This window comes from Felis catus, chromosome D4 (genome assembly GCF_018350175.1).
Source record: "Felis catus isolate Fca126 chromosome D4, F.catus_Fca126_mat1.0, whole genome shotgun sequence".
NCBI classification, from domain to species: Eukaryota; Metazoa; Chordata; class Mammalia; order Carnivora; family Felidae; genus Felis; species Felis catus.
Genome location: NC_058380.1, coordinates 55,284,766 through 55,310,113, shown reverse-complemented (window position 1 = coordinate 55,310,113; position 25,348 = coordinate 55,284,766). Strand labels below are relative to the sequence as shown.

The 25,348-nt window shown below is 39.0% G+C and overlaps 1 protein-coding gene across 2 annotated transcripts; it reads left to right on the top strand.

Annotated features, from left to right (window-relative positions):
• Positions 1–2,438: 2,438 nt before the first annotated feature.
• Positions 2,439–23,627, top strand: SMU1 (SMU1 DNA replication regulator and spliceosomal factor). Of its 2 annotated transcripts, none has more exons than XM_003995551.6 (12): positions 2,439–2,588; positions 5,967–6,177; positions 7,954–8,106; positions 9,119–9,229; positions 12,346–12,474; positions 13,907–14,026; positions 15,552–15,668; positions 16,289–16,416; positions 16,923–17,049; positions 19,039–19,206; positions 21,720–21,872; positions 23,123–23,627. In XM_003995551.6, exons 1-12 carry the CDS (start codon positions 2,563–2,565, stop codon positions 23,219–23,221), a joined length of 1,542 nt encoding a protein of 513 aa, XP_003995600.1. In that variant the 5' UTR covers positions 2,439–2,562; the 3' UTR covers positions 23,222–23,627. The 2 variants fall into 2 exon arrangements, with proteins under 2 accessions (XP_003995600.1, XP_006939267.1); XM_006939205.5 differs by lacking the exon at positions 2,439–2,588 and adding an exon at positions 2,727–2,970.
• The last annotated feature ends 1,721 nt before the right edge of the window (positions 23,628–25,348 follow it).

Genomic DNA, 25,348 nt, shown 5'->3' with positions numbered 1-25,348 from the left:
TGCATAAACCACACACAGCCACAAATAAGTTCTGACTTGAAACAGGCCTCTTGGCGCCAGGGATTTAAGCAGTAAGTGGTACAGAAAGAATACAGTTTTATGTGCACCCTCTCACCCCTCGCTGCCCCACACGTCTCTTTTTTCTTTGGTTTTGAAGCAATTTTTATTTCTCTGAAATTAGAATTATCAGAGATTGAATTTTTCCATATAAGTCAATTTTTCAGATAACTGATATTTACACTTTTAACTACTGTAACTTTTCTTCTTGAAATTCAAAAAAATTTTTTCATGCTTGTGAAAAATTTTAATGATGCAGAAGAATGAAGAGAATAAAATATTAGTCCAAATCCTATCACCTAGATGATGGATGATGTTAACTATCACTTCAAAGAGCCTTTACATATATATATATATAATAGGAGATTAGACAGATACATAGGTAGGACAGGTTCACAACACTTTTTCTGAAAATACTGAGGCTAGACATATTTTGGAATTTAGAATTTTTTATATTTTGGAAAGATAATATGGTTTATATGCTGTATATCTTATAATATCTCTCAGCAGGATCTAGGCAGTACTCCATAATTAAATGTTAACATTTCTGCATATGAATATTCACACTAAGAGACGTTTAAAAAACTGCAAGTAGCCTTATTTAAATTCAGGACACATTGTGCTGCCAAGTGACTTATAAAACACCTTTAATTTTCACAACTTTTTAGATTTCAGAATTTTAGGAAGGAATTGTGGACCTGTGTTGTCATAAAAATGGGATCATTATAATACATGCTATTTTTCTAGAGGAAAAAGAACTAACTTAATTGTACCTGTAATTGACTGAATAAAAAGAAACAAGTGAAACCAAAGGAATTGCCTCACTTTACATAAATGTTTCTTTTTCAAAATAAGTATTATTTTCTAGAATATCTTTCTAAGGTTAAAAAAGGAGTAAGAAAAATAATAAGAGATCAGAGTCATGTTGGAATTATTTGTGATGGAGATCTTCCCTACATCTTCTTAAGTACTATTAGGCTCAAGGCCCTCCAAATATTTGGTAACATTCCCTTTGGTATCCTGAAATTCATAGATAATATCATCTACTCATATAGATAATGAAAAAATATAATGCCTCATACACAGGAAAATTTTGTTATAAAATATAGTGCTACGTATTTCAATATTTAAATCGTTGGCAATTACTACTAAAGACATAATGAAGCAATGAGATGTTTGCATGTGTATTTAATGAACAAGTTTGGATTTAATAGGAGTCACAAGAAGAGAAGCCATACCATTTAAAATGAAAGCAGAGGTGTGGTGGACACTAGATTAAAATGTGTGGTTAAGTAATTACAGAGAAGACTTATTTGTATAATTGAAATAGGGAAGTAACCTTAGTTGAATTAAAAACGACATGGCAAGTATTAGGTGAAGAAAATGAGTATTCTATTGTTGAAAATGAGCTGGCTCTTTTCAAGGAAGATTTTGTAATAATCTATGTTGTGTCATGGGATGGAATAGTGAAAGAATCTCAGAAATCATACACACCTCTCTAGCTACCTCACCCCATGTTGGGGCAAATATTTAGATTGTAAGACGTTTGGGATCTTGAAGACCAGGTCCTTGAAGAGTTGATGGGAAACAGAGAAAGATTTGGGGCGGGGGGGAGGCAGTATTTAAGAGGCTAGAGAGAAACTGTGTGCAGACCTTTGGGGAAGGTGTAAGACTGAAAGTCAACAGGAAATCTCCAAATAAATCACTTCAATGTGTAATTTTCACAACACAGACATCATTTTCCTGCAAATATTTTTTTAATTTACATAAATGGCAACAAAATATTTAACAAACCAGCCTTTATGAATCTCATTAATATCCATACATTTCATTTGCCTCTATTAATTTAATAATGTATATCGTCTGAAGTCTGTAAAAAGGAGTCTCAAATCTCCTTAAACATTTGCATTTGGTTTCATTGTTTTTCCAGTAACCTACCACTGCAGTGAAACTCTTTTCAACTAAATATTTAGTTGGAAATACTGTAAATAGCTCTTCCCAAGAAGTGGGTATACAAATCCCAACCGTCTCCCAAACTTTCCATAAATAGACTGATTAAACTGTTTTAGCTTCAAAGTCTTATTATTCTTTTAAATCTATCTTTGTTTATTTCTTCTCAATTAACTCTTCCTGCAAATGTTGGCTAGTTTCGATTGTATTCTAAAACACCTCCCAGTCAGGTATTGCAAATTCTATTTTGAAACCTAGTCAACTAATTTCCCTCAAAAGAAAGAAAATTTCCAAACCCGTGCTTCTAATTAGCTTTCCCCCAGGGAGGAGAGGGGATAAATCTTTTCTTAGCAAGCGCGCAGACACGCACGCCTAACGTTCGCTTGAAGCTCCGCCCCTCACGCACTCCACGCCCCTCTGTCGCGCATGTCGTCCCCGGAGCGGACGTCGGACGTCAAGCGGAAGTGGTGTAAGGCGGCCGCCGGAGGTGTCGTTGGTGTGTTGCGCGACTGGGCCTAAGAGTGGAGTGGCCTGTGTGCCCGTGAAGATAACGCTATGTCGATCGAAATCGAGTCCTCGGAGTGAGTCCTGCGGTGGCGGAAGTTGGCGAAGTGGCGGGGGCCGGGAGGTGAAGGGTGTGGGGTGTAAGATGCTCAGGGAGAGGCTTCTGAGAGCCTAGGGAGTGGAGGGACATTTCCTGGCCCCCAAAGATGCTTCTTGGATCTGGCTACCTCGGAGGCGGGCCCACAAGAAAGTGGCGGATGAGAAGCCTAAAGCCCCATGGGATACTGCACGGGGCTAGGAGGAAGGATAGGCCTTGAAGATCTGAGTTCTAGCCTTCGCCGACTCTTGGCGCGCGCTGTGACTGATCAAATTGCCCATCCGTTCTGGACTCCAGTCTAATTACCTGCACAAGGGAGCTTGGATTCTAAGCCTTCCTTCTCTCCCGCACCTCCTTAAACAGTACGATTCGTTTCCTCTGTGCTTACATGTCCCCTCAGCTTTGCTCCGCCCAGCACTTACCCAGTATTGTCACTGTTTCTCTAGCCACCCTACTAACCTGTGTAGACGCCTAGGAGCTCCTTTCCCTTTTAGTCCCACAGCTTAGCACACCGTAGAGGCTCAATTACTGCCTTTGGAATGAATGAGGTATTAACTGTTTGGTTAGTCGGTGAGTTCTCTGTAGCGACCAAGAGAGAGAATCTGAAGATTGGGGTAGAAGAATGATCGACTTGGAGGGGAAGGGGGCTAATGAGTGACTGAAGAAGGTCTTCAGTGAACTTCTTCAGGACTCCACCTTCTACTTTGCCCTTGCCGACACTTACTAATTAAACCAGCAGACATAACATTTGTGTCCTTAGCCTAAGAAAGGGAGAGGGCTTGTTCTGAAGATCTGCCACGGGAGGAAGGGAAGTTGATTCATTCAACAAATACTGAAGTCTACTATGTACTATTCTAGACCCTGGGAATACAGTACTGAACAAAACACAAACATCCTTGCCTTTAAAGAATGTACATAGTGATAGGGAAGGCAGACAACAGACAAAAACAATAAGTAAAATATGAGACTTAACAGATAGTAATAAGTGTTGTGGAGAAGAATAAAGCAAAGAATAGTGATAGTGCTGGTAACTAAGACAACTACTAAGTCAGGGCAGGAGTTGGAAAGGGTTCCCTGCTTTGGGGTCTAAATAAATAGTATACACTGACCATTCTCCCATCCTTGGGTTGCTGCGTGTTTTATTGTTATTATTTTTTTAATTAAAAAATTTTTTTTAATGTTTATTTTTGAGAAAGAGCGTGAGTGGGGCAGGGGCAGAGAGGGAGGGAAACAGAATCCGAATCAGGATCCAGGCTCTGAGTTTTCAGCACAGAGCTGGATGTGGGGCTCTAACCTGTGAACCGCAAGATGGTGACCTGAGCCGGTCAGACCCTTAACCGCTTGAGCCACCCAGGTGCCCCCCCTCCTTTTAATTAAGATTTTAGTTTGAGGTAACCTCTACACCCAGTGTGTGGTTAGAACCCACAACCCCGAGATCAAGAGTCGTACACTCTACTGACTGAGCCAGCCAGATGCCCCTACCATGTTTTTATTATCAATAATAGCTACTATTCAGTATTTTCTGTGCTAGTTGCACTGTAAACAGTATAGTCAACCCTTTCACTAGCCCTACAGGGTAGGTATATTTATTAACAGATGAGGAAACAGGCACAGAGATGTTAACTGACTTGCTCAAGGTCACAGTAACTGACAGAACTCTGATTCAAATCCCAGCTTATTGCCAAAGGTTTTAGGTCTTTATGTATTACAGTTGGCCCTTAAATAACAAGGGTTTCAACTGCACAGGTCTACTTATCTGAGGATTTTTTTATAGTACGGTACTGTAAGTGTATTTTCTCTTCCTTAGGATTTTCTTTGTAACATTTTCAATCAATAAGGCTGGTCAACAGCAGGCTATTAACAGTTAAGTTTTGGGGGAATTGAAAGTTAAACACAGATTTTTGACCATACAGGGGTCAGTGCCCCTAACCCCTATGTTGTCCAAGAGTCAATTGTACATTGTGTCTGAAGAAAGTAAATTTGATTTGAGGTATGTCACACAGTAGATCTTTACAGGGAGCATGTCTTATCTGGGAGTGCACATGGAAGTGTGCTAAGGAGGATAGTAGGTACTAGAATAGCAGCGATCTAATAAACCTCAGTATCTCTTAAGGGGTCATGAGAGAAAAGACTACTACAAGTAGCAGTAATCAGTTTCCTTCTGGAGGAATTTTTAAGAAGAGAGTGTTTGCTTTCCTGTCAGGGATATGTGCTCAAGAGCCACACTGTCAGATTGAACCTTCATTTTTCCATTTATCTCTTTACTTGGTCAAATCCTCATCTATAAAATGGATATAATGGTGATACCTACCTCATAGGCCTGTTTTGAGGAGTAAATGAATCAATGTCTAAAATGCTTGGGACAAAATACATAATAAACATTGGTCATTGTCTTATGTTTATTATTTCTACCTGATAGAGGGAATTGACTAAATTCCAGTCTGAAATCCCTTCCAACTGGGACAGTCTGACCTACTGTATTCTCACTGTCCAGTAGAAATACAGTGTGAGACACATGTGCTTTTAAAGAAAGAAGGGAAACAGTGTATCACAGCATTGTACAGTGAAGTTTTATAGTCTGTATGAACAGATCTTTCACCAGATTCCTTATTATTAAGTCCAAGAGCAAGAAGTTTTAACTATAAATAACTATATTTAACTATAAATAACTTCTAAGTTTTCTGTCACATGTTGAAAGTGGTTGCTTATTCTCTCAACATTTGGAAATTGCCTGGCTCCTCTTTTACTTGTGAAAGTGAATCCACAATTTTTTTTTTTTTTTTTAACATGTCTTAAAAATTTGGTAATAAAGGTGGTGGGTAGGTGTTACTTTGTTTTGCTTTTACATACAGTATATAGTTCTTCTCATTTGTGTTCATATCCCTAGTGAGAAAATCTCCAATTCATATTTTTTGGTTGTCATTAAAAAAAAGTAGACAAGCATTTAGAGTATGTTGTGTCAATGACTGGACTGGGTTTAAATAGTTCACAAAAGTGTACAATATAATCATACAAATTAATAAGAAACTTGGCATAATAAAAAGATCTTGGGTCTTGGAAGGAAGCATCACCTTCGTACCTTTCTAGCTGACTGTGAGACCCTGGACAAATTATTTCCCCTTTCCAAAACCTAGTTCTTGGATTTCTGGGGTGAAGGTGGGACTGGGTGATCCTCAAGGTCTCTTGTAACTTAGATTCTGTGATTTTGGGAAAATTATATTTACATGATAAACAAGTGGGAAGTAACTAGTGAAAGGAGGATGGTTGAATAGAAGACATAAGCTGGGGTGGTCTTTACTGTGTGGCCTCTTTGGTGAGTGAGGATTCCTGAGCTAGGTGACTTGCTTTCTTTTTCCAGTGTGATCCGTCTTATCATGCAGTACCTGAAGGAGAACAGTTTACATCGGGCGTTAGCCACGTTACAGGAAGAGACTACGGTGTCTCTGAATACTGTGGACAGCATTGAGAGTTTTGTGGCTGACATTAATAGTGGCCATTGGGATACTGTTTTACAGGCCATACAATCTCTGAAATTGCCAGACAAAACCCTCATTGACCTCTATGAACAGGTAAGAGGGGAGGTGATGCCAATCCCCTTGGTTTTTTGTGGGCCCCCTCACTGGGAAGCATTATGAAGCACTGTGGGACTGTAACAGCCCTTAAAACTTACACTGTCAAGGCTTGAGTGCTACTTTGTATTTTTTTCCTCTTTTTTTTAAAAGCCAAGATTATACTAAATTAAAATTATTTTTTTTATGTTTATTTATTTATTTTGAGAGAGAGACAGACTGTGCGTGTATGTGTGTGCATGTGCGAGTGGGGCAGGAGCAGAGGGAGAGAGAGAATCCCAAGCAGGCTCCATGCTGTCAATGCAAAGCTGGATGCAGGGCTTAAACGAGATCATGACCTGAGCTGAGATCAAGAGTCATACTTAACCAACTGAACCACCCAGGTGTTCCTAAATTTATTTTTTAAGTGATCATTAAGTGAACTGTTTTGACACCAACTAGTGTATATTACAATTTAGTTCTGGCACTAACCACCCAGAGTTAGCATACACCCTGCAAGTTAAAGGCTCAGTCCTCTGCAAGATTGCCCTTACTTTAGACACAAGCTGTACTTTTTTTGGGGTCTCAGGCCACCCACACTCTTGACCAGCTGGCTGCATATCTGGGGGTCCCTGTGACCCCTTCAGAATTAATAATTCACTAGAATGAGTCCCAGAACTCAGGGAAGTGCTACATTTATGATTATAGTTTTATTATCAAGGATACAGATCAGGACCAGCCAAATGAAGACACATAAAAGAGATCTAGAAGGGTCCTGAATGCTCTCTATGCCTTCTAATGCTCTCTCCCTGTGGAATCAGAGTGTTTCTCTCACCTGGTTTATTAATGTATTCACCAACCAGGAAGCTCTTTTGGGGTTTTTATTGAAATTTCTTTCAACCTTTAGCTCCCCAGCATTCCTTGGAGGTTGGGCTGGCTCAAAGCCTCAATCTTCTGATCACCAGGTTGGTCTTTCGGGCAACCAGCCCTTTCCATGAGCTGTCGTCTTAGCACAAACTCAGGTGTGATGCAAGGAGCTCATTAATAATGAAGATATTCCTATCACTGGGGAAATTCCCAGGTTTTTAGAAGCTCCGTGCCAGAAAATCAGGACAAAGATCATACAAATTAGTTATTATACATTTGTATGATAACAGAATGGGCTTTCTGGAAATAAGAATATAGTGTTGTTTGAAATAAAAATAGGATAGTTGGTTTGTGTTTATTTATAGTCCACATGAGTTCAGTAATTCCTCAAAGAAAATTTAGCTAACTGGAGAAAGGTTTCTCTGGAGCCCATGAATATATTCTTATCTTTAGCTTTCTTCAGCTTCTATATTCGGAACAAGAAGCCTGAGAGGAGTGGAAATGGGTGGATAAAAATGAAGGATGGAAGTTGAAAGATTGAAGTTACTATGTATGTATGTATGTATGTATGTATGTATGTATGTATGTTAAATTTTTCTGTAGAGATCGAGTGGAAGTGGGGGAGGGACAGAGAGAGAGGGAGACAGAATCTGAAGCAGGCTCTAGGCTCTGAGCTGTCAGCACAGCTGACACGGGACTTGAACTCACGAACTGTAAGTCAGAGGCTTAACAGAGCAATCCAGGTGCCCTGAAGTTACTACTTATAATTGCTTCAGTTGTCCATCTGAAAATGCTAGTGAAAGAGGAAGGAACATTTCCTAATACTGGAAATCATGTTAGGAGGCCATGTCTGAACCAGAAATTGTACTGAAAAAGAAACAGTACTAAGAGAATGCGATAAAACAGACATTTTCTTTTAATTTTGTCCAGGTTGTTCTGGAATTGATAGAGTTGCGTGAATTGGGGGCTGCAAGGTCACTCCTGAGACAGACTGATCCCATGATCATGTTAAAACAAACACAGCCAGAGCGGTATATTCATTTGGAGAACCTCTTGGCCAGGTCTTATTTTGATCCTCGTGAGGTATGACTAGAAACTCTTTTTAACATTAGAAACAATGTAATGTTTTTTTATCATTTTATTGGATGCTGTTTGTGATTTTGATTCAGTTTTTGAAAATGATACTTTTCTGTTTATATATGTTGGTTGAAATTTACATGTATTAAAGAGAATAATCTTGTTCGGTTTTCTGAGTATTTGAAGGTCTTCCCTCCCCTACACACCCCATTTTAGACGGTTTTATGTCGATAAGTAAAGAAGCAGAAGATTTATTCCTATATAATTTCCACATTAGCCCAAGTACTTACTTGACTCTGAAGTGCTGCCTGACTGCTAGTCTATTCACTATGTGTTTGTGTCCCTTGGCCCAACAAGGGCAATTTTCTCTCAACTCTTTTAGTTCTTAGAAAGCTCGTGCTTTTGTCTTAGCCAGTTATGCTTACTTGTAGAGCATGGTGACTCATATTCTTTTCTTTTTCCCAAACTTTATTATATGTATAGTTTCATTGTTTCTCACTCAGCCTTATACTAGTCTAGGAGGGAAAAAAAATTTAATAGGTACTGGATAATGGGGAGTTAGGGTAAACACACAGAAACCATGAGGATAAAGGAAAGAAATTTAGATTACCATCACAGGATTCGGCTTAGAGGTGGTGAAGGACTTCTGGGCTGGGAGTCGTAAATTACCAAAGAATTAGTAAAAGAATCCTCAGCTCTGCAGATTTTTCAAAAAAGTGGAAAAACAATGCTGGGTTTGATGTGGTTTACTTGGACTCTTCTTGGAAATAATGGTGTGGATTGGCTGACCTCAATTCTCTCCCAGCTCATACTTTTGAAATGCAAGTGGAGAGAACTGGGAAGTCATCTTAACTAATTAATATAATTAATCCCTTCTTAAACCAGGTTGTTCTTATCTTTTTTTTTTTTTTTTTTTTTTTTTTTAGTGTTTCTGCTTGGTTATTACTGTTTTTAAATAAGCACACTCATATCCTGTGGCCGCTTCTTAGAAATGATACTACTCCCTCTCCTTTTTCAGGCATACCCAGATGGAAGTAGCAAAGAGAAGAGAAGAGCAGCAATTGCCCAGGCCTTAGCTGGGGAGGTCAGCGTGGTGCCTCCATCTCGTCTCATGGCATTGCTGGGACAGGTAATTCAGAGTCTGTGGAACTGAAATTACCCTGAACTCCTGGTACTGTTTCTTCATATAAAGTGTATGTGCAAGCTAAAGAAGTCGGACATCCTAAGAACTGGGGACTAGCGGTAGAGCTGCTTGTACCAACAGCTATGCCATCATGCCAGCCTCCTCTTTTCTGGGAGAAGCAGTAGAGATTACTTTGGAGCATAAACTCTAACGTCAGTTAGAATTAGGGTGACCGTAGAATTTATCATTCCATTTGGGATAGTCACTGATCATTGTGCCGGGATACTGTCAAAGGCAAATTGGAACAAATGTTTATTCGGGTTAGAATTCGAGCTTTCTCACTTACCAGCTAATGTGGTTTTTGGCACATTACCTAACTTTTCAGGACTTTTTTTTTTTTTTTTTTTTTTTTAAGTGATCTCTGCACCCACCGTGGGGGGCTCAAACATACAACTCCCGAGATCAAGAATTGTGTGTTCCACTGACTGAGCCGGCCAGATGCCTCTCTAACTTTTCTGATTCCATTTACTCATCATGGTATTGTAGTAAGGATTAAATGAGATGATGCATTTAAAGCATTTCCTGTATTGTCTGGCACCTTGTAAACTTTTTTTTTTTAAGTTTATTTTTAAAACTTTTTTTTTAATGTTTATTTATTTTTGAGACAGAGAGAGACAGAGCATGAATGGGGGAGGGTCAGAGAGAGAGGGAGACACAGAATCTGAAACAGGCTCCAGGCTCTGAGCTGTCAGCACAGAGCCCGATGCGGGGCTTGAACTCACGGACCGCGAGATCATGACCTGAGCCGAAATCGGATGCTTAACCAACTGAGCCACCCAAGCACCCCTTTAACTTTGTTTATTTTGAAAAGAAAGAGGGAGGGAGAGCGTGCATATGGAAGGGGCAGAGAGAGAGGGAGAGAGAATCCCAAGCAGGCTCTACACCGTCAGTGTAGAGCTGCATGCGGTGCCTGAACTCACAAACTGTGAGATCATGACCTGAGCTGAAGTTGGACACTTAACTGAACTAAGCCACAAAGGTACCCCTGCCTGGCACCTTGTTTTACAATCAGTAAATGGGAGCTGCTTTTGGTGATTTTTTTTTTTTTTTGTAGTAATATTACTAGCATTGTTGTTACTGAAAGCTACCTAGAGTAAGAGATGTTTATAAATAACACAAGATGCAAGTGATTAATAATGATATAAATAGCCTCTTTGCAATAAATCTGGGGCACTTTTGAATGAGGGGAAAAGGTCAGATCAGATTCTTCTCCTGTTTTATACAGTATAATTTCAGATAGATTGAAAGTTATGTCAGAAAATAGAAAAACCAGGGGCCTGGGTGGCTCAGTCAGTTAAGCATCCGACTTCAGCTCAGGTCATGATCTCACGGTTCATGAGTTTGAGCCCCGCATCGGGCTCTGTGCTGACAGCTCAGAGCCTGGAGCCTGCTTCAGATTCTGTGTCTCCCTCTCTCTCTGCCCCTCCCCTGCTCACACTCTCTGTCTCTCTCCCAAAAATAAAATAAACATTAAAAAATTGAAAAAAAGAAAAAGAAAATAGAAAAACCAGAAAATAATGTATCAAACTTTTTGATAGGGAAGGACTTCCTATATTTAGGGAGTAGGCACCAAGGGAAAGATAAACAAATTTAATCACTTAAGAGTTTAACTTAAGATAGAAAGAAATCTCTAAAGCTATAATCAAAACTAGATTGGGAGAACATTCTTTTTGGCAACTGTAAACAAATACTTGGATCACATCAAAAGCTCACAAATTGATAGGAAAAGTAGTATAAATACAACAGGTAAGAGGGAAGAGAACATGAGTAAACAGTAAACACAAAGAGGAAATTGGGAGTCAAAATGAGAGTTGGCAAATGATACAGCCTAGGACTGTCTCCAAAATCCATGATTTTCCCACTTCCCATATTCAGTCATAAATATTGTTGAAGTTGCAACTTTTTGGGAAAACAGTTTGTCAGTGTGTAGCAAGAGGCTTAACCATTCATATTCTTTTTTTGATTCAATAATTCCTCTTCGAGGAATCTATTCTCAGTGAGTATTATCCCCCAAATAGAAAAGGCCTTATTGTTCAAAAGTGTTGTTGTGGCATTATTATTATTATTATTTTTTAAGTTTATTTATTTTGAGAGAGAGAGAGAGAGAAAACACACGTCGGGGAGGGGCAGAGAGAGGGTGAGAGAGAGAATCCCAAGCAGGTTCCTCACTGTCAGCACAAAGCCCAATGTGGGGCTCAAACTCATGGACTGTGAGATCATGACCTGAGCTGAAGTCAGATGTTTAACCGACTGAGCCACCCAGGCGCCCTTATGGCAGTATTATTTAGCTGTGTGAAAAATTAGTAGCAGTTGACTGTCCATTAATATATTAATTAAACTGTTAAACATTCACCAGAAAGGGTATATTTGACAGCCATAAATGATAGGTATGTCATTGCATGATCTGATAGGTGAAAACAGAAGAAAATAACATTTTATATAGGGTATAATTACAGTATAATTATGTTAATTAAACACATGTAAAGTGGGAAACACTAGAAGGTATACATAAAATGCTAACTAATGGTGGCTGTATTTGGATGTTGGAACTATGGGAGATTTTTGTTTTCCAAATTTTGTTTATGTTGAGTTGGGGCACCTGGGTGGCTCAGTTGGTTAAGGCATCCAACTCTTGGTTTTGGCTCAGGTCCTGATCTTGTGGTTTATGGTTCTAGCCCCATGTTGGGCTCCTAGCGGATGGCATGGAGTCTGCTTGGGATTCTCCCTCTCTCTCTCTCTCTCTCTCTCTCTCTCCCTCTCTGCCCTTCTCCTGCTCTCTCTCTCTCAAAATAAATAAGCTTAGAAGTTTATAACAGAAGAGTCAAACCTATAAGAAAATAGATACGGAAATATGGACCTGTTGGCACTCAGAATTCCCTTCCCCACTGAGATCAGCCTGTCTTCCTGGGACACGCAGAGTCACATAGCTTATGTTATATTTGAATGGCCAAAGATATTTGGGTCTGGATGTTAACCTGATCCTTTCAGGCTTGGCTTTGAGCAATCAGGACTAGATCTTAAAAGATCTGTAGGTTAGATTGCTGTACTTTTTTTTCTCATAGGCACTGAAGTGGCAGCAGCACCAGGGGTTGCTTCCTCCTGGCATGACAATAGATTTGTTCCGAGGCAAAGCAGCTGTCAAAGATGTGGAAGAAGAAAAATTTCCTACCCAACTGAGCAGGCACATTAAGGTAGGATCTTAGATACTCAGCCTTTTTGTAATCACTTGTTGGGGACTCCATGTGTTTGCTCAGCCAAGCCCTGTGCCAGGAGCTTGGGTTTGGGAGCAGAACTCATTCTCCAGCTCTGACAACATTCAGGGTTGCTGCTGGTGACCACTGGGGTCCTGCTGGGGTCTGGCAGTGACACACCTCAGATGTATAACCAATTGGACATAAATTTGGCAGCTGGCCCATCATCTGCCCTGCACTTCCTCCCAGGAAGCCTTCATTTAGAAGAATGGTTAGCTCTTTGGTTAAGCTTGGAAATAACAATGAACTTTCTGTGCATTTGTCCTGTTCAACATTGGCATTTGCCTGCTACGTGTCAGGCAAAGTACCAGGCGTGGATTGTAAAGTAGGCAAGTGTGGCGTTTGAGGAAAATAATTTTATCATCTCAGGGCTCATTCTTGTTTTTTTTAATTTTTTAATTTGAGACTTTTCTAGGAAAAGGCACAATCAAGTAGTTGCTGCAGTTCCCAGAATTACAAGCATATTTGCTACTTTCACATCTCCTTTATATTACATTTTCTCTTGGTTTGTGCTCTTACTGAATTCATGGATTTTAAAATATTTCATGTTCCTCAAATCTGGGACTTTGGCTTAGTGCTTTGAATTTATCTTTCCTGGATTATATATTCTGAATCATATGTAAAGATATCTTTGAGCAGTACCATATTTACCTGCCTGAAGCCTTGAGACAAAAAGAAATCCATTAAAATTATGCTGCTGGGCTAAGATTTTCTTTCATATACATTTTCCTTTGTTGCCATTTAAAATGAAATTCATAATAGAGCTTTTCTTTGTTGTCATCTAATGTTCTGTAGTTTTCGTCTGTTGGGAACATCATTGCTGTAAATGCTCAGGATACATCACCTAGGCAAATGTTCTGTCACCTTAATTAGTTCTAGAGTTCGTCAGCCGCACATTATCAATTAAATAAAGGTCATGAAAAGAACTAGGATGGAAAATTTGTTTACAAAGTAGTATAGGAAAACAGACATTTATTTTGAAGAAAATGGATTTTTTCCCATATTTGTACAACATTATCTCATTAAGTTGAGTGTGAAAGTTATGCTAATAGTAGCTGCTTCAGGTAAAACCTTACTAAGTTAATAGGATTATTTGTTCTAAGTCCTGTGCTAAAATAGTTTTTTACATTGCTTTGGAAATACCAACTTCACATTAAAAAAACTAGATTCAACTGAGAACCAGACCTAAAACTGGTCAGAGAAAATATATCCATTCTGTGTGTCCAGATACAGAAATGCTCCTCCGATACTCTGTAACATAGGCCAGCCATGACTTTGTGCTAGGGCAGGATTTCGCAAAAGGTTAAAATGAAAATTGTTTTAAGGTCCACTAGATAAAAATACATCTGTTTCATTGTTTCATTTGAAACAGTTTGGTCAGAAATCACATGTGGAGTGTGCTCGATTTTCTCCAGATGGTCAGTATTTGGTCACTGGGTCTGTTGATGGATTCATTGAAGTCTGGAACTTTACGACTGGAAAAATCAGAAAGGTGAAGTATTTAAACTATATTAACTTTTCTAGTGGGAGAATTATCTAGTTTTGTTTAATTCTGTTATTTTTATAGTATAAATTTATTTTTTAAATGATAATATATACATCTGATACAACATTTTATAAAATAGAAAAGTTACTCAGTAAAGAGCCTTGCTCCAACCCATGTCCCTCAGCTGGTCAGTTCCCTTCCTTGGACCAGCCAGGGTTATCAGTTTCTTATGTAACCTTCCTGAAATTTCTAGGTATATGTAAGCAATACCTTACATATAAGGTATGTAGCAATACGTTAGCTACATAAGTAGTGTCTAAGTAATTGTACTAATTGTGTGTTCTCTTACTATGAATGAAGTTAAATATCTTTTTATATGTGAGAAACCAGGAGTATTTCCTGTTCTGTGAAGTCTTCACATCCTTTGCCCATTTTTCTTTTGGATTCTTACTGATTTTTACGAACTCTTTATAGTTGGAAGAAATCAGTCTCTGTAATATGTATGGCAAATATTTTTCAATTGTGACTTTTTGTCTGACTTTGCCCATCATTTTATAGACTTGAAATTTTTTTGTGTCATCACATTTATCCATCTTTTTCTTCTACAACTTGTAGTGCTTTTCATGTTTTGTATTTTATATTAATTTTTGATCCATCTGGAGTTTGTTTAGGGGGATGAAGTTGCTGTAGATTCAACTTAATTTTTTTCCTAAATAGGTATTTATTGACTATATCTACTGGTTTAAAATGTAATCTTTACCATAGAGTACTAACTTCCACTCCATGCATAGTGAATTCATGAGTGATTTTCACTTTCTACCTGATATGTTTCCTTATAGTTTGCTTCTTTTTTTTTTTTAAACCATGACACAGTCTTACTTTTTAATTAGGAAAAAATAAAGTTACTTTATTTTGAACAATAAGGATGACAAAGGAAACATCACAAATAAGCAGATTTTAGTCAATACATGGTTTTAGGAAAAGTAGCTGGCAATTTGGAAAAGACATTGCTTTTTCACATCGTGTCTCAAATTCACATATATTAAAAGTGTACAATATGGGGGCGCTTGGATGGCTTAAGCATCCAACTTTGGCTTGGGTCATGATCTCACAGTTCATGAGTTCAAGCCCCACATCAACCTGTATGGACAGTGTGGAGCCTGCTTGAGATTCTCTTCCTCCCTCTCTTCGCCTTCCCCCACTCATGCTGTCTCTCTCAAAATAAATAAATAAACTTAAAAAAATGTACACTATGAAATTGTAGGGGGATTTTGCATAGAAAAAAGATCAGTAAGCAAAAAGATGTAGGGTATTATGTTGGAATTTTTTTTACAGTATTACTTTAGGTTGTGTAAAATTATTTATTCCCAGCACTGTCAGTTCATTAGAAACCTGTGTGCATGGCACTAGTATTTGCTTTGGAAATTTAGAGTAGGCACAATCCATTACTCTGCTTTTAGTAAGTTTAGAGATCTGGAATGACTGGGGGTTTTGTGTTATTTTGGTAACTGCTTATCTTTGTTTCCTTTAGGATCTTAAGTACCAGGCCCAGGATAACTTTATGATGATGGATGATGCTGTCCTCTGCATGTGTTTTAGCAGAGATACAGAAATGTTAGCAACTGGGGCCCAAGATGGAAAAATCAAGGTATTTATTAGTGGCAGAAACTTTCACATATAGACATTTTGAAACCTCTGCAATGAGGTAGTGTTTTACATGTGATAGCTTAATAATAGGTATTGTTTGTTGAACATGAAATTTATGCTAATTATTTTTTTTTTGTTTAATTCTAATAAAAACTCTACCTAGGGAGGTTCAGTAATCAGTTTAAAGTCACACATTTGGTAAGCGATAGATTAGGACTTCAGTCCAGATCTGCTCATCACACCTTTTCTGCTGTATCACCCTGGCTCACCTTATATGATGTATTGTACTTTGGGTTATTTTAGGGAATGGGATGCTCTGTATTTGATTAGACGTAGTTTGTATTTAATTGCTGGTGAGACACCCACGGCTAGATAAAATACAGAAATGGTCTCTGCTTAAGTGAACTTTGGGTCTAAATTTTTGTTAATAATTTACAAGGAAAGAGGCTTAAATTTCAGAGGATTCACTTATTGCACATTGTGAAGCAGACATATTCAGCTATTAGCATGCATTTTTAATGCTTTTTTAGTACATTATTGAGCATTGCATGTTGCTTGACTCTGCAGGCTAGAGTAGGTCACTCTATTTACAAGTTTTTACTTTTTTTTTTTTTAATAAAGGTATGGAAGATTCAGAGTGGACAGTGTTTAAGGAGATTTGAAAGAGCACACAGTAAAGGTGTTACCTGTCTAAGCTTTTCTAAGGATAGCAGCCAGATCCTTAGTGCCTCTTTTGACCAGACAATTAGGTAAGTAAAAGTCCCTATACTGCCCTTACTTGAGTTTGCTATGATGAAGTGCTGGAGGGAGGTACTAGTGATTCCTTATGTTTTCACCAGCATGAAGAGTGTGAGGATATGTGAGACCTCATTATTATTTTCTCCATTTGAGTCTGCCCAGAAGAGAGATTAGAAAGGGATTATAGCAGTGTTTCGTGTTTCTTGAAGTGTGATTTTGGGCTCACCTGCATCAGAATCACCATAGAGGGCATATTACAAATATAGCCAAATCTGTCTCTGAACAGAAGCCAATGGTATTATTGGCATGTTTTCTTGCAGTCTCTATGCCTAGCTTTTGTTTTGGTTTTGTGTGACATAATGAAATTATATTGCATACCTAATTGCATAATCCTCTTTCTCCCCATGATATTATAAGTTGAGCTTTTATAATTCTTTGAAAGTATATTCAACATTCGGTCCCAGTTGTAATGTATAGAATATTAATTGTTCTTTTCATATCCTTTTGTTTGTGATAGAATTCATGGTTTAAAATCTGGGAAAACCCTGAAGGAATTTCGTGGCCATTCCTCCTTTGTTAATGAAGCAACTTTTACACAAGATGGACATTATATTATTAGTGCATCCTCTGATGGCACTGTAAAGGTTAAGTATTTGCTCCTGGTTTATTTTGGGGTTTCTGCTTTTGTCCTTTGAAGAGTTTTCAGTGGTGATAATGGTGATGACTGTGATGGAGTAAACTTCTTTACTAGCTGTTTTAGCCATAAATGAGGTGAGTCTGAGATAATAGTAATATTCTCTGGGGAATCCCTATTGAAGGACCCGGAGTTTCAAATCTACATAATCAAAACATTTATCATATGTAGGAAAAGAGGAAGGGTACGGAGGCCTGGATGTAAGTCATCCCCCATGTATAGTGGTTAAATTGTCTTGTTAAAGGTATGGTTCACCCACAGTAGTCAAGTTTATAAAGTGCTTAGTGACCAGATGAATAAATCTCTTTTTTGTTGCACAGCCTCCCTACCCCAGCCTGGCCCCCCACATTTAGGGGCCTTCCTGACAGCACTTACAGAGGGCAGGAGAGGTGTAGAGTGGAACTAAGCCCTCTCTCAAATACTTACTTGTTGTCCTCAGTGCTCAGCTGAAAGTAATGCATCTTCAGTACCTTAAGAGATTTAGTTATTTTAATAGCAGGCCGCAATTCCTAGAAACGATGAGAAATCCAAATAGAAAATTGCTGGAGATCTTTGAGACACTCCATTTACATTCTGGACCTGCTTTTAAATTGCCTTATGTAAGTGTGTAGTTTGGCAGAAGACTGAAACGTTTTAACACAAATACCTAAAAGACCACCCTCTGAAATTGCTTGTTCTGGCTTGGGAATTGAACCAGAAACCTGAGGATTGGAGAAGTCTTTCTCAGGACGGATGGGGAAATATACAGAGCTCTTAGTACTTTAGTCATGGGATTTGCCCTCTTTATGCTTTGAATATGGGCCTTACAGTCTGTAAAATGCCAGTGGGAGGTGGCCTATTTAGCTTTGTTTTGTGGTCTTTTCCTTTAGTCCTTCAGTGAGTTGGGTAAGCATCTTACTGACTTTTTGGACAGAAAACACTGGAAGCCGTAGAACTCTTGATCCCTGAAATGTTCATTTTTCTTCTAGGCAGCCAGGCTTTAGAGAGGAGATTAGGGCAAATGATAACTGTGTTTATTATGAAAATAAACACTATGGCAGTTAATGGGGCAGTAATTTCCTCCTGTTGATAGGTATTCAACATCCATTTTTTGCTAAGCTCTGTTGAAAGCACAAAGGAAACACAACATAGTCCATGCCTTTGAGACTTTAAATGTATACACATACATACATACATACACCTCATTGAGTGAGTGGTGTCCAGACAGTGCCATGCAATATTTGGTCCATTCCTTCTCTGAGCACATCTCAGATTTCAATAACTGTGATGTCTGATTTAACCCCTTCAGTTTATAACAGCCCAGAAGGGCAAGGTGAAAAAAAGCATTAGGGTGGGGAACTATTACCAAAAAAGATGCTGGGCTGGGAGAGATAATACGCGTGGCCAAGAGTGGCTTCCACTTTGTGGATCCTCGTGTGTGAGTGTCAACATTGTGGCTTCTATTCAGCAGTTCCAGCTGTACGTTGGAATCATTTGTGGAGCTGTTTAAAAATGGACATGCCTATGTCCTAGACAGCCCTAGAGCTGTCAAATTACAGTCGCAGGATAGGGTCCCAAGCATCTAATTCTAAAAGCCCACATTTGATTTGATGTCCAGAGGAGGCTAGCTTTCCGGTTAACAGTAGCAGGGTTGACACATAGCTAATTTTAAAGATATGTAGTTCAATTAGGAGAATTTTGTAAGAAGAGATAGGTTTTAAAAGGTTTTATTAAATAGCTTTGTGACTTTTGTTGGTACCCATTAATCAGCAAACAGATGGTAACAGCTTACTTACTATGTATATGGCAAAGCTAGGTATTTGATAGGACTAAAAATCAAGAAGCTTTTTTGAGTCAGTTTTATTTGATTTTAGTAATCAAATTTTCATTTTTATAACCCCAAAACTTTAGACATTCTTATACCCAAAAAATGTTTATCCCTTGAATTTTTGTGTCATAGATCTGGAATATGAAGACCACAGAATGTTCAAATACCTTTAAATCTTTGGGCAGCACTGCAGGGACAGATATCACTGTCAACAGTGTGATCCTGCTTCCTAAAAATCCAGAGCACTTCGTGGTGTGCAACAGATCGAATACAGTGGTCATCATGAACATGCAGGGGCAGGTGAGTGCTCCGAAAGTGCCCTTGCACAGATCCTGTGGGTCATTTGCAAATCATTAAGTCTTGGTCCTGGCCCTTCCAGTAACCAAATATGGGTTCATCACTCCAAAAACCTTATATAGTCGACCTGTGAACAACACAGGGGTTAGAGCACCGACCCGCTGCACAGTAATCCGCATATTACTTTTGTCTCCCCCCAAAACTTCACTACTAGCCTACTGTTGACTGGAAGCTGTACCAATAACAATTGACTAACACATATTTTGCATGTTTTAATATTATATACTGTAATCTTACAATGTATTGTATTCTTACAATAACATATGCTTAGGGAAAAAATGTTAAGAAAATCATAAGGGAAAATACATTTATAGTACTATACTGTATTTATTTTTTTAAAAAAATCCATGGGGTGCCTGGCTGGCTCAGTCAGAAGAGCATGTGACTCTTAATTTTGGGTTTGAGTTTGAGCTACACATTGGGTGTAGAGATTACTAAAAAAATATTAAATTAAAAAAATCTAGGGCGCCTGGGTGGCTCAGTGTGCTGACAGCTCAGAGCCTGTAGCTTGCTTCGGATTCTGTGTCTCCCTCTCTCTCTGCCTCTTCCCCCACTGGTGTATGTGCTCTCTCTCTCAAAATAAATAAACATTAAAAAATTAAAAAAAATCTGTGTTTGTAAGTGGACCTGCCCATTCAAACCTTTGTTGTAGATAACAATGCCGGTCTGACTAAGGGAGATACAGTATGTGGGTTACTAATTTGGGATATCTCCTAGTTACCACATGATCTAAGGTAGAACTCTCATAGGAGAAAGGCAACAGTGTCTTCATGATAAGTATTTGTAATCAGGGCACCTGCATGTTTCCCAAGGAACCTCACTTTTGCAGTGCCAACGACATTAGGAGTGTCAAGATTGAGTTCTCAGGCCCTAGGAATGTGTTGTGCTACTGAAATGTTGACTTGGGCCCTTGGGGATCTTGCTGAGCATGGAGAAGAACCAGGGGCTGGTGTCTACAACTCGCTCTCCATTCCATTAGTCCCTGTCACTGATATATTTGTGGTTTAGAAACCATGGTTGAGGGGCACCTGTCTGGCTCAGTCAGAAGAGCATACAGCTCTTGATCTCCGGGTCATGAGTTCAAGCCCCATGTTTGGTGAAGAGATTAAATAAATAAATTGACTGACTTAACTAACTAACACAAAGACCCCATGGTTGAGATGGCTGGTCTGCAGTATCTACTGGGCCCCTGCATAATAGCTATAGTTGCCCACTTCCTAGGTTCCTGTTTGTATAGGACGAAGAGTGCCTGTGTACCCACCCTTTCCCCTGTGATAACATCTTTCATAATCATAGTACAATTATCAAAACCAGGAAGTTGACATTGATACAATATAATGAACTGAAATACAAACCTTACTTGGATTTCGCTGGTTTTAAATGCATTCATTTTGAGGTGACAAGTTAATAGCTCTATGAAATTTTGTCAGATGTGTAGATTTATGTAACTACCACCACAATCAGAATACAGAACTGTTTCTCCACCCCCAAAGGAACTTCTACATGCTATATACCTTTACAGGTATGTGACAGGCTTCAGGGTAAAATGACTCCATAGACTAAAGAGCAGGGATTGGTAACTTGGGACATATGATTAACTTGAGATAGTTTATCCATGGACCGTTTCCCAGGCCAGAGGATTTACAGTCAAACCTTCCCCCCCATAACCCTAGCCCTGGTAACTATTGATTTGCTTTCCATTATTATGATTTTGTCACTTTGAAAATGGTATAAAAATGGAATCATATGGTATGTAACCTTATAACTTTTCTTTTTTCTAATTTTTTAAATGTTTATTTCTGAGGGAGAGAGTGACAGAATGTGAGCGGGGGAGGGGCAGAGAGAGAGGGCGACACAGAATCTGAAGCAGGCTCCAGGCTCTGAGCTGTCAGCACAGAGCCTGACGTGGGGCTGGAACTCATGAACTGTGAGATCATAACCTGAGTCGAAGTCAGACAGTTAACTGACTCAGCCACCCAGGCGCCCCAACCTTCTAACCTTTTGAGATTGGTTTTTCTCAGCTTGATTTATGGTGATGTGTGTAAAATAGAGCAAGCAAGGTCTTGGAGACAGAGTTCCATCTTGCATGAGGAGAGCACCTCATTCTTTTAGATAGAGGAAATGACAGAGTGTAAGTCCACAGAGCATTGAGAATCGTGATATAGATTTAGAAATTGGGTGGCAATGAATTTGCTTCAGGGTAAAATGACTCCATAGACTAAAGAGCAGGGATTGGTAACTTGGGACATATGATTAACTTGAGATAGTTTATCCATGGACCGTTTCCCAGGCCAGAGGATTTAGCACACAATGAGTGGTATTGGTGATCTAATTATCAATGACCGTAAAACCAGAATGCAAAATAACAGTATAAGGATGTCAGTTAAAACTGCTGCTCTAGAACTGCTGCTTAATCCAGATGTTTTGTTTTTGTCTTGGGGTATGGTATGATCTAGATTGTCAGAAGCTTCAGCTCTGGTAAGAGAGAAGGTGGTGATTTTGTTTGCTGTGCCCTATCTCCCCGTGGTGAATGGATCTACTGCGTAGGGGAGGACTTTGTGCTCTATTGTTTCAGCACAGTCACTGGGAAACTGGAGAGAACTTTGACAGTGAGTATTACTGACTTAAGGCCATCTAAAGAAATTTCATTAATACTGGTATCTTTCTGAACTCTGAAGTAAACCTTTTCCAGACTGCTGTAAGTGTGAACTTTGGTATAAAAAATGTAAAAATTCTATCACTAAATAAAATAAAGGGCCCATAAGTAATGGTATGGAATTACCTCCTCTCAGAAGTCATCCTTCAGTGAGCCCTCAGCAAGTGGATAGGATGGGTGTACATAAAGCAGAGAATAAGGAAGGGCTGGTTATAGTAGTCATATCTTCCCCAGGGGGATCAGACAGTGACAGGTATAGCTAGTTCTCTCCATGTCCTTTCAAAGGCAAATTACTTTTACACTATCCTGTCAATTGATTTATGGTGTATTTAGCAGCTCTGTGTTGTACAAGCCACTATAAGGAGTAAATAATGCCAGTTGCTGTAACAAACAATCCTCACATTTTAGTAGTTTAACGCAATGTGAGTTTATTTCTTGTTTCAATGTGATAGTTGGGTAGTTTTCCTCCATTGTTTAGCTGTGTCATTTGGAACATGTGGACTCCAAGGTCTCAGGAGGAGAAAAACTAGCTGGAGGGCTATGCCAGATGTTTTTAAGACTCCCATCTGGAAGTACCTTATATTACTTTGTTCCTCATTCTTTTTTGGTTAGAATTCACTCACATGGCCACAACCCAAATGCGAGGGGGACAGGGAAAATGTAGTTTTCTGTGGTCCTGGAAGTATAGTATAGTGAACATACAAAAAATGATATACATACCATATTAGAATATAATCTCTTGCGTCACATGATTCTTGGCACACTTGCCCTATGAGGCCTCCAGTACAGATCTCAGGTGTGAGCAAAATAGTATGAGGTGTAGAGTGTTCTCCAGCTGAGGGGCCTGGAAAATACAAGTTCATGGAGTTGAAGGAATCATTTGGTCTTAGCTACTGTCTTGGCCTAGAATTTACAAAATAGGGATTGGGAGTAGGATCAGCTGTCATGCAAAAGTGACGTAGGACAAAGCATTATTCACACATTATGAAAAACAGTACAAAAATTGGCGAACCAGCAGTGTGATAACCTCATTTGAGTTTTTGGTATGTGTGTTTTAGCCATCCTCAAGGCTGCCTTAGGTTTGATTGCTTTGGTGAGAAGTGAAGCTTCACTCTTCCTCCTTTCCATTCAGCTCTGGAAGCCTCTTCAGAGTCACTTTTTTATAGACCTCTATCCCCTAAATCAGTGCTTTACTTTTCCCAGGTTCACGAGAAGGATGTGATCGGTATTGCACATCACCCTCATCAGAATCTGATTGCAACCTACAGTGAAGACGGACTTCTAAAGCTCTGGAAACCCTAATTCCACTTTTCTTCAACTCGCTTGAGAGCATGTACTTAAGTGAAGAAATATTCATGTATTGCTTTTTTCTTTCTGGGCTACCTTTTCTAAGCAATTGTCTGAATTAGGCACAAGAATAATTTTGTGAAAATTCATGTTCAAGTAGCAGCTACCCTTTTTATATTTTTTTAAGGTATTCATTTATCTGTTTCTAATTGGGGCGGTTATTTGATGTTTTCAGTAGTCTTCTACCTGGAGAGTGAAATACTGCTGTTTCTAGAAGAGAGTTACACTCTTTGATTATTTGAAATGGTGATTAAGACGTATCTCCTACAGTAAAATTGTAAATAAGTAACTATCCCATATTCAGTAGCTCTTTGCTGGTCCATTCTTTTTAGATGTTAATAAACTTTACACCTTTTTTGGAGGTTTTGTTTTTAAATGTAAATAAGTGCTCATCTAGTTAACATATTTACTAGTTAAGTATGGAGGGTGGGACATAACATTCTAGTCTAGCAGGAAGTCAGTTCCTGTTTAGAAGGATAGACTGAATGTAAAAAGGCCAAGGTATTGATAGGATCTCATTTCATTGCCCTCACTGTCCACTCATTCTTCTTAGCTGTGCCTTCTCATGCGTTCTGGCCAACTCCAGAGAACATCATCTTCATCTTCTGGATAGAACTTAGTTGTAGGATCCACTATGAGAATTCCGCTTTGGCATCTCTGAGGGTTTGGCATTGAAAACGTGCTGTTGTTCTGAAGAAAATTAGAAAAGGACCTGAGATTTAGAGAAGTCTTTTTAGGTATGTGCATCCTTACCAGTTAAAAGCCAGTAAAACTCTTGAAAATACTTTGCAAATGGGGTGTCTTTTATGTTTGAACCAAAGATGTATTGAGTGCGCTTATGTTGATGTTGGAGGGGCTGTGCCAGGTGTCATTTCAAGAAAGTGAGACCTTATTTGTGTAGACCTTTTATGCCTCCTTTTAAGTTTAGCACTCATTAGGTACAAATGAGTGGGGAAAGTTTTTTAAATAATTTACATTGTTGGGGCACCTTGGTGGCTCAGTTGGTTAAGTGTCCGACTCGTGGTTTCAGCTCAGGTCATGATCTTGCGGTTCGTGAGTGTGAGCCCCACATCAGGCTCTGCGTTGGCAGTGCAGAGCCTGCTTGGGATTCTCTCCCTCTCTGCCCCTCCCCTGCTCGCTCTTTCTCAAAATAAACAAACTTAAAAAAAACAAAGTTTTATAGTGTTCTAATTTGCCTTTGAGTGAAATACAGCCTGATCCTTTGCCTGGCACAGTAATGCTCAATATTGGCTGAATTAATCCTTGGCAGCACTAAGAAATCCCTCTTCCTCAGTCATATTCCCAAAACTTTTTTTTCCTTTTGCCATTAAACCTGCAGCTTTTTGACAATATATGCCATTTTGAGTTAAACATTAGCCATAAATCCATGAATTCAAGTGAATGTAGTTTCACAGCCCAGTGAAAAGTTTTCATGTAAGAAGTTTAAGGTGGAAGGAGGAAACAGCTTGTGCTAAGAATCCTTTAGAAATATCTTCAAGAAATTGGGATTTTATATTTAGCCCATGACCTTGTGAATGGTTGAGCAGTACTGTTAAGAATGAGAAACAACAGGCCTAAAGTGGAGTCCCTTGTGCTGGCCTTGTGCTAAGCTCCACACTGGCCAAGATTTAATACCTACCCAAACTGCAGTTTCAGCCTGTCCCAGGACTGTAATCATTAACCAGTGAATCTGGAATTCAGTATTTATGAGGTAATCTACCTGATAGACCCCCTCTGGCCCCCATAGGAAGGTAACCTTGCCTGAAACAATCCACTCTGGTTAGAGATCTCCTTTTCCCACCCCCTTCTGTGTATAAAAGCCTTTTGTTCTGTGCAGTTCTTCAGAGCTCCTGTTAGATGGGATGCTGCTGGATTCATTAACTGCTGAAGTAAGTCAATTGGATCTCAAAATTTACTCAGTTGAATTTTGCTTTTTTAACAGTAACTTTGTGCTCACGAAGAACAAGAATCTAGTTGGTCAGCACATGTTCACTTATTCCTTCTTGGAATTTTATCAAACATCTGTTCTTGTACCTAGTGCTGAAGATGGCTTAGTAAGACCGGTTCCTGTCAGAACAGGGA

Coding starts and splice junctions, on each gene's coding strand:
- SMU1 (XM_003995551.6), top strand. CDS start 2,563: ATGTCGATCGAAATCGAGTCCTCGGA. Junction 14,027..15,551: donor CGACTGGAAAAATCAGAAAG/GTGAAGTATTTA, acceptor TGTTTCCTTTAG/GATCTTAAGTACCAGGCCCA. Junction 16,417..16,922: donor TCTTTTGACCAGACAATTAG/GTAAGTAAAAGT, acceptor TGTTTGTGATAG/AATTCATGGTTTAAAATCTG.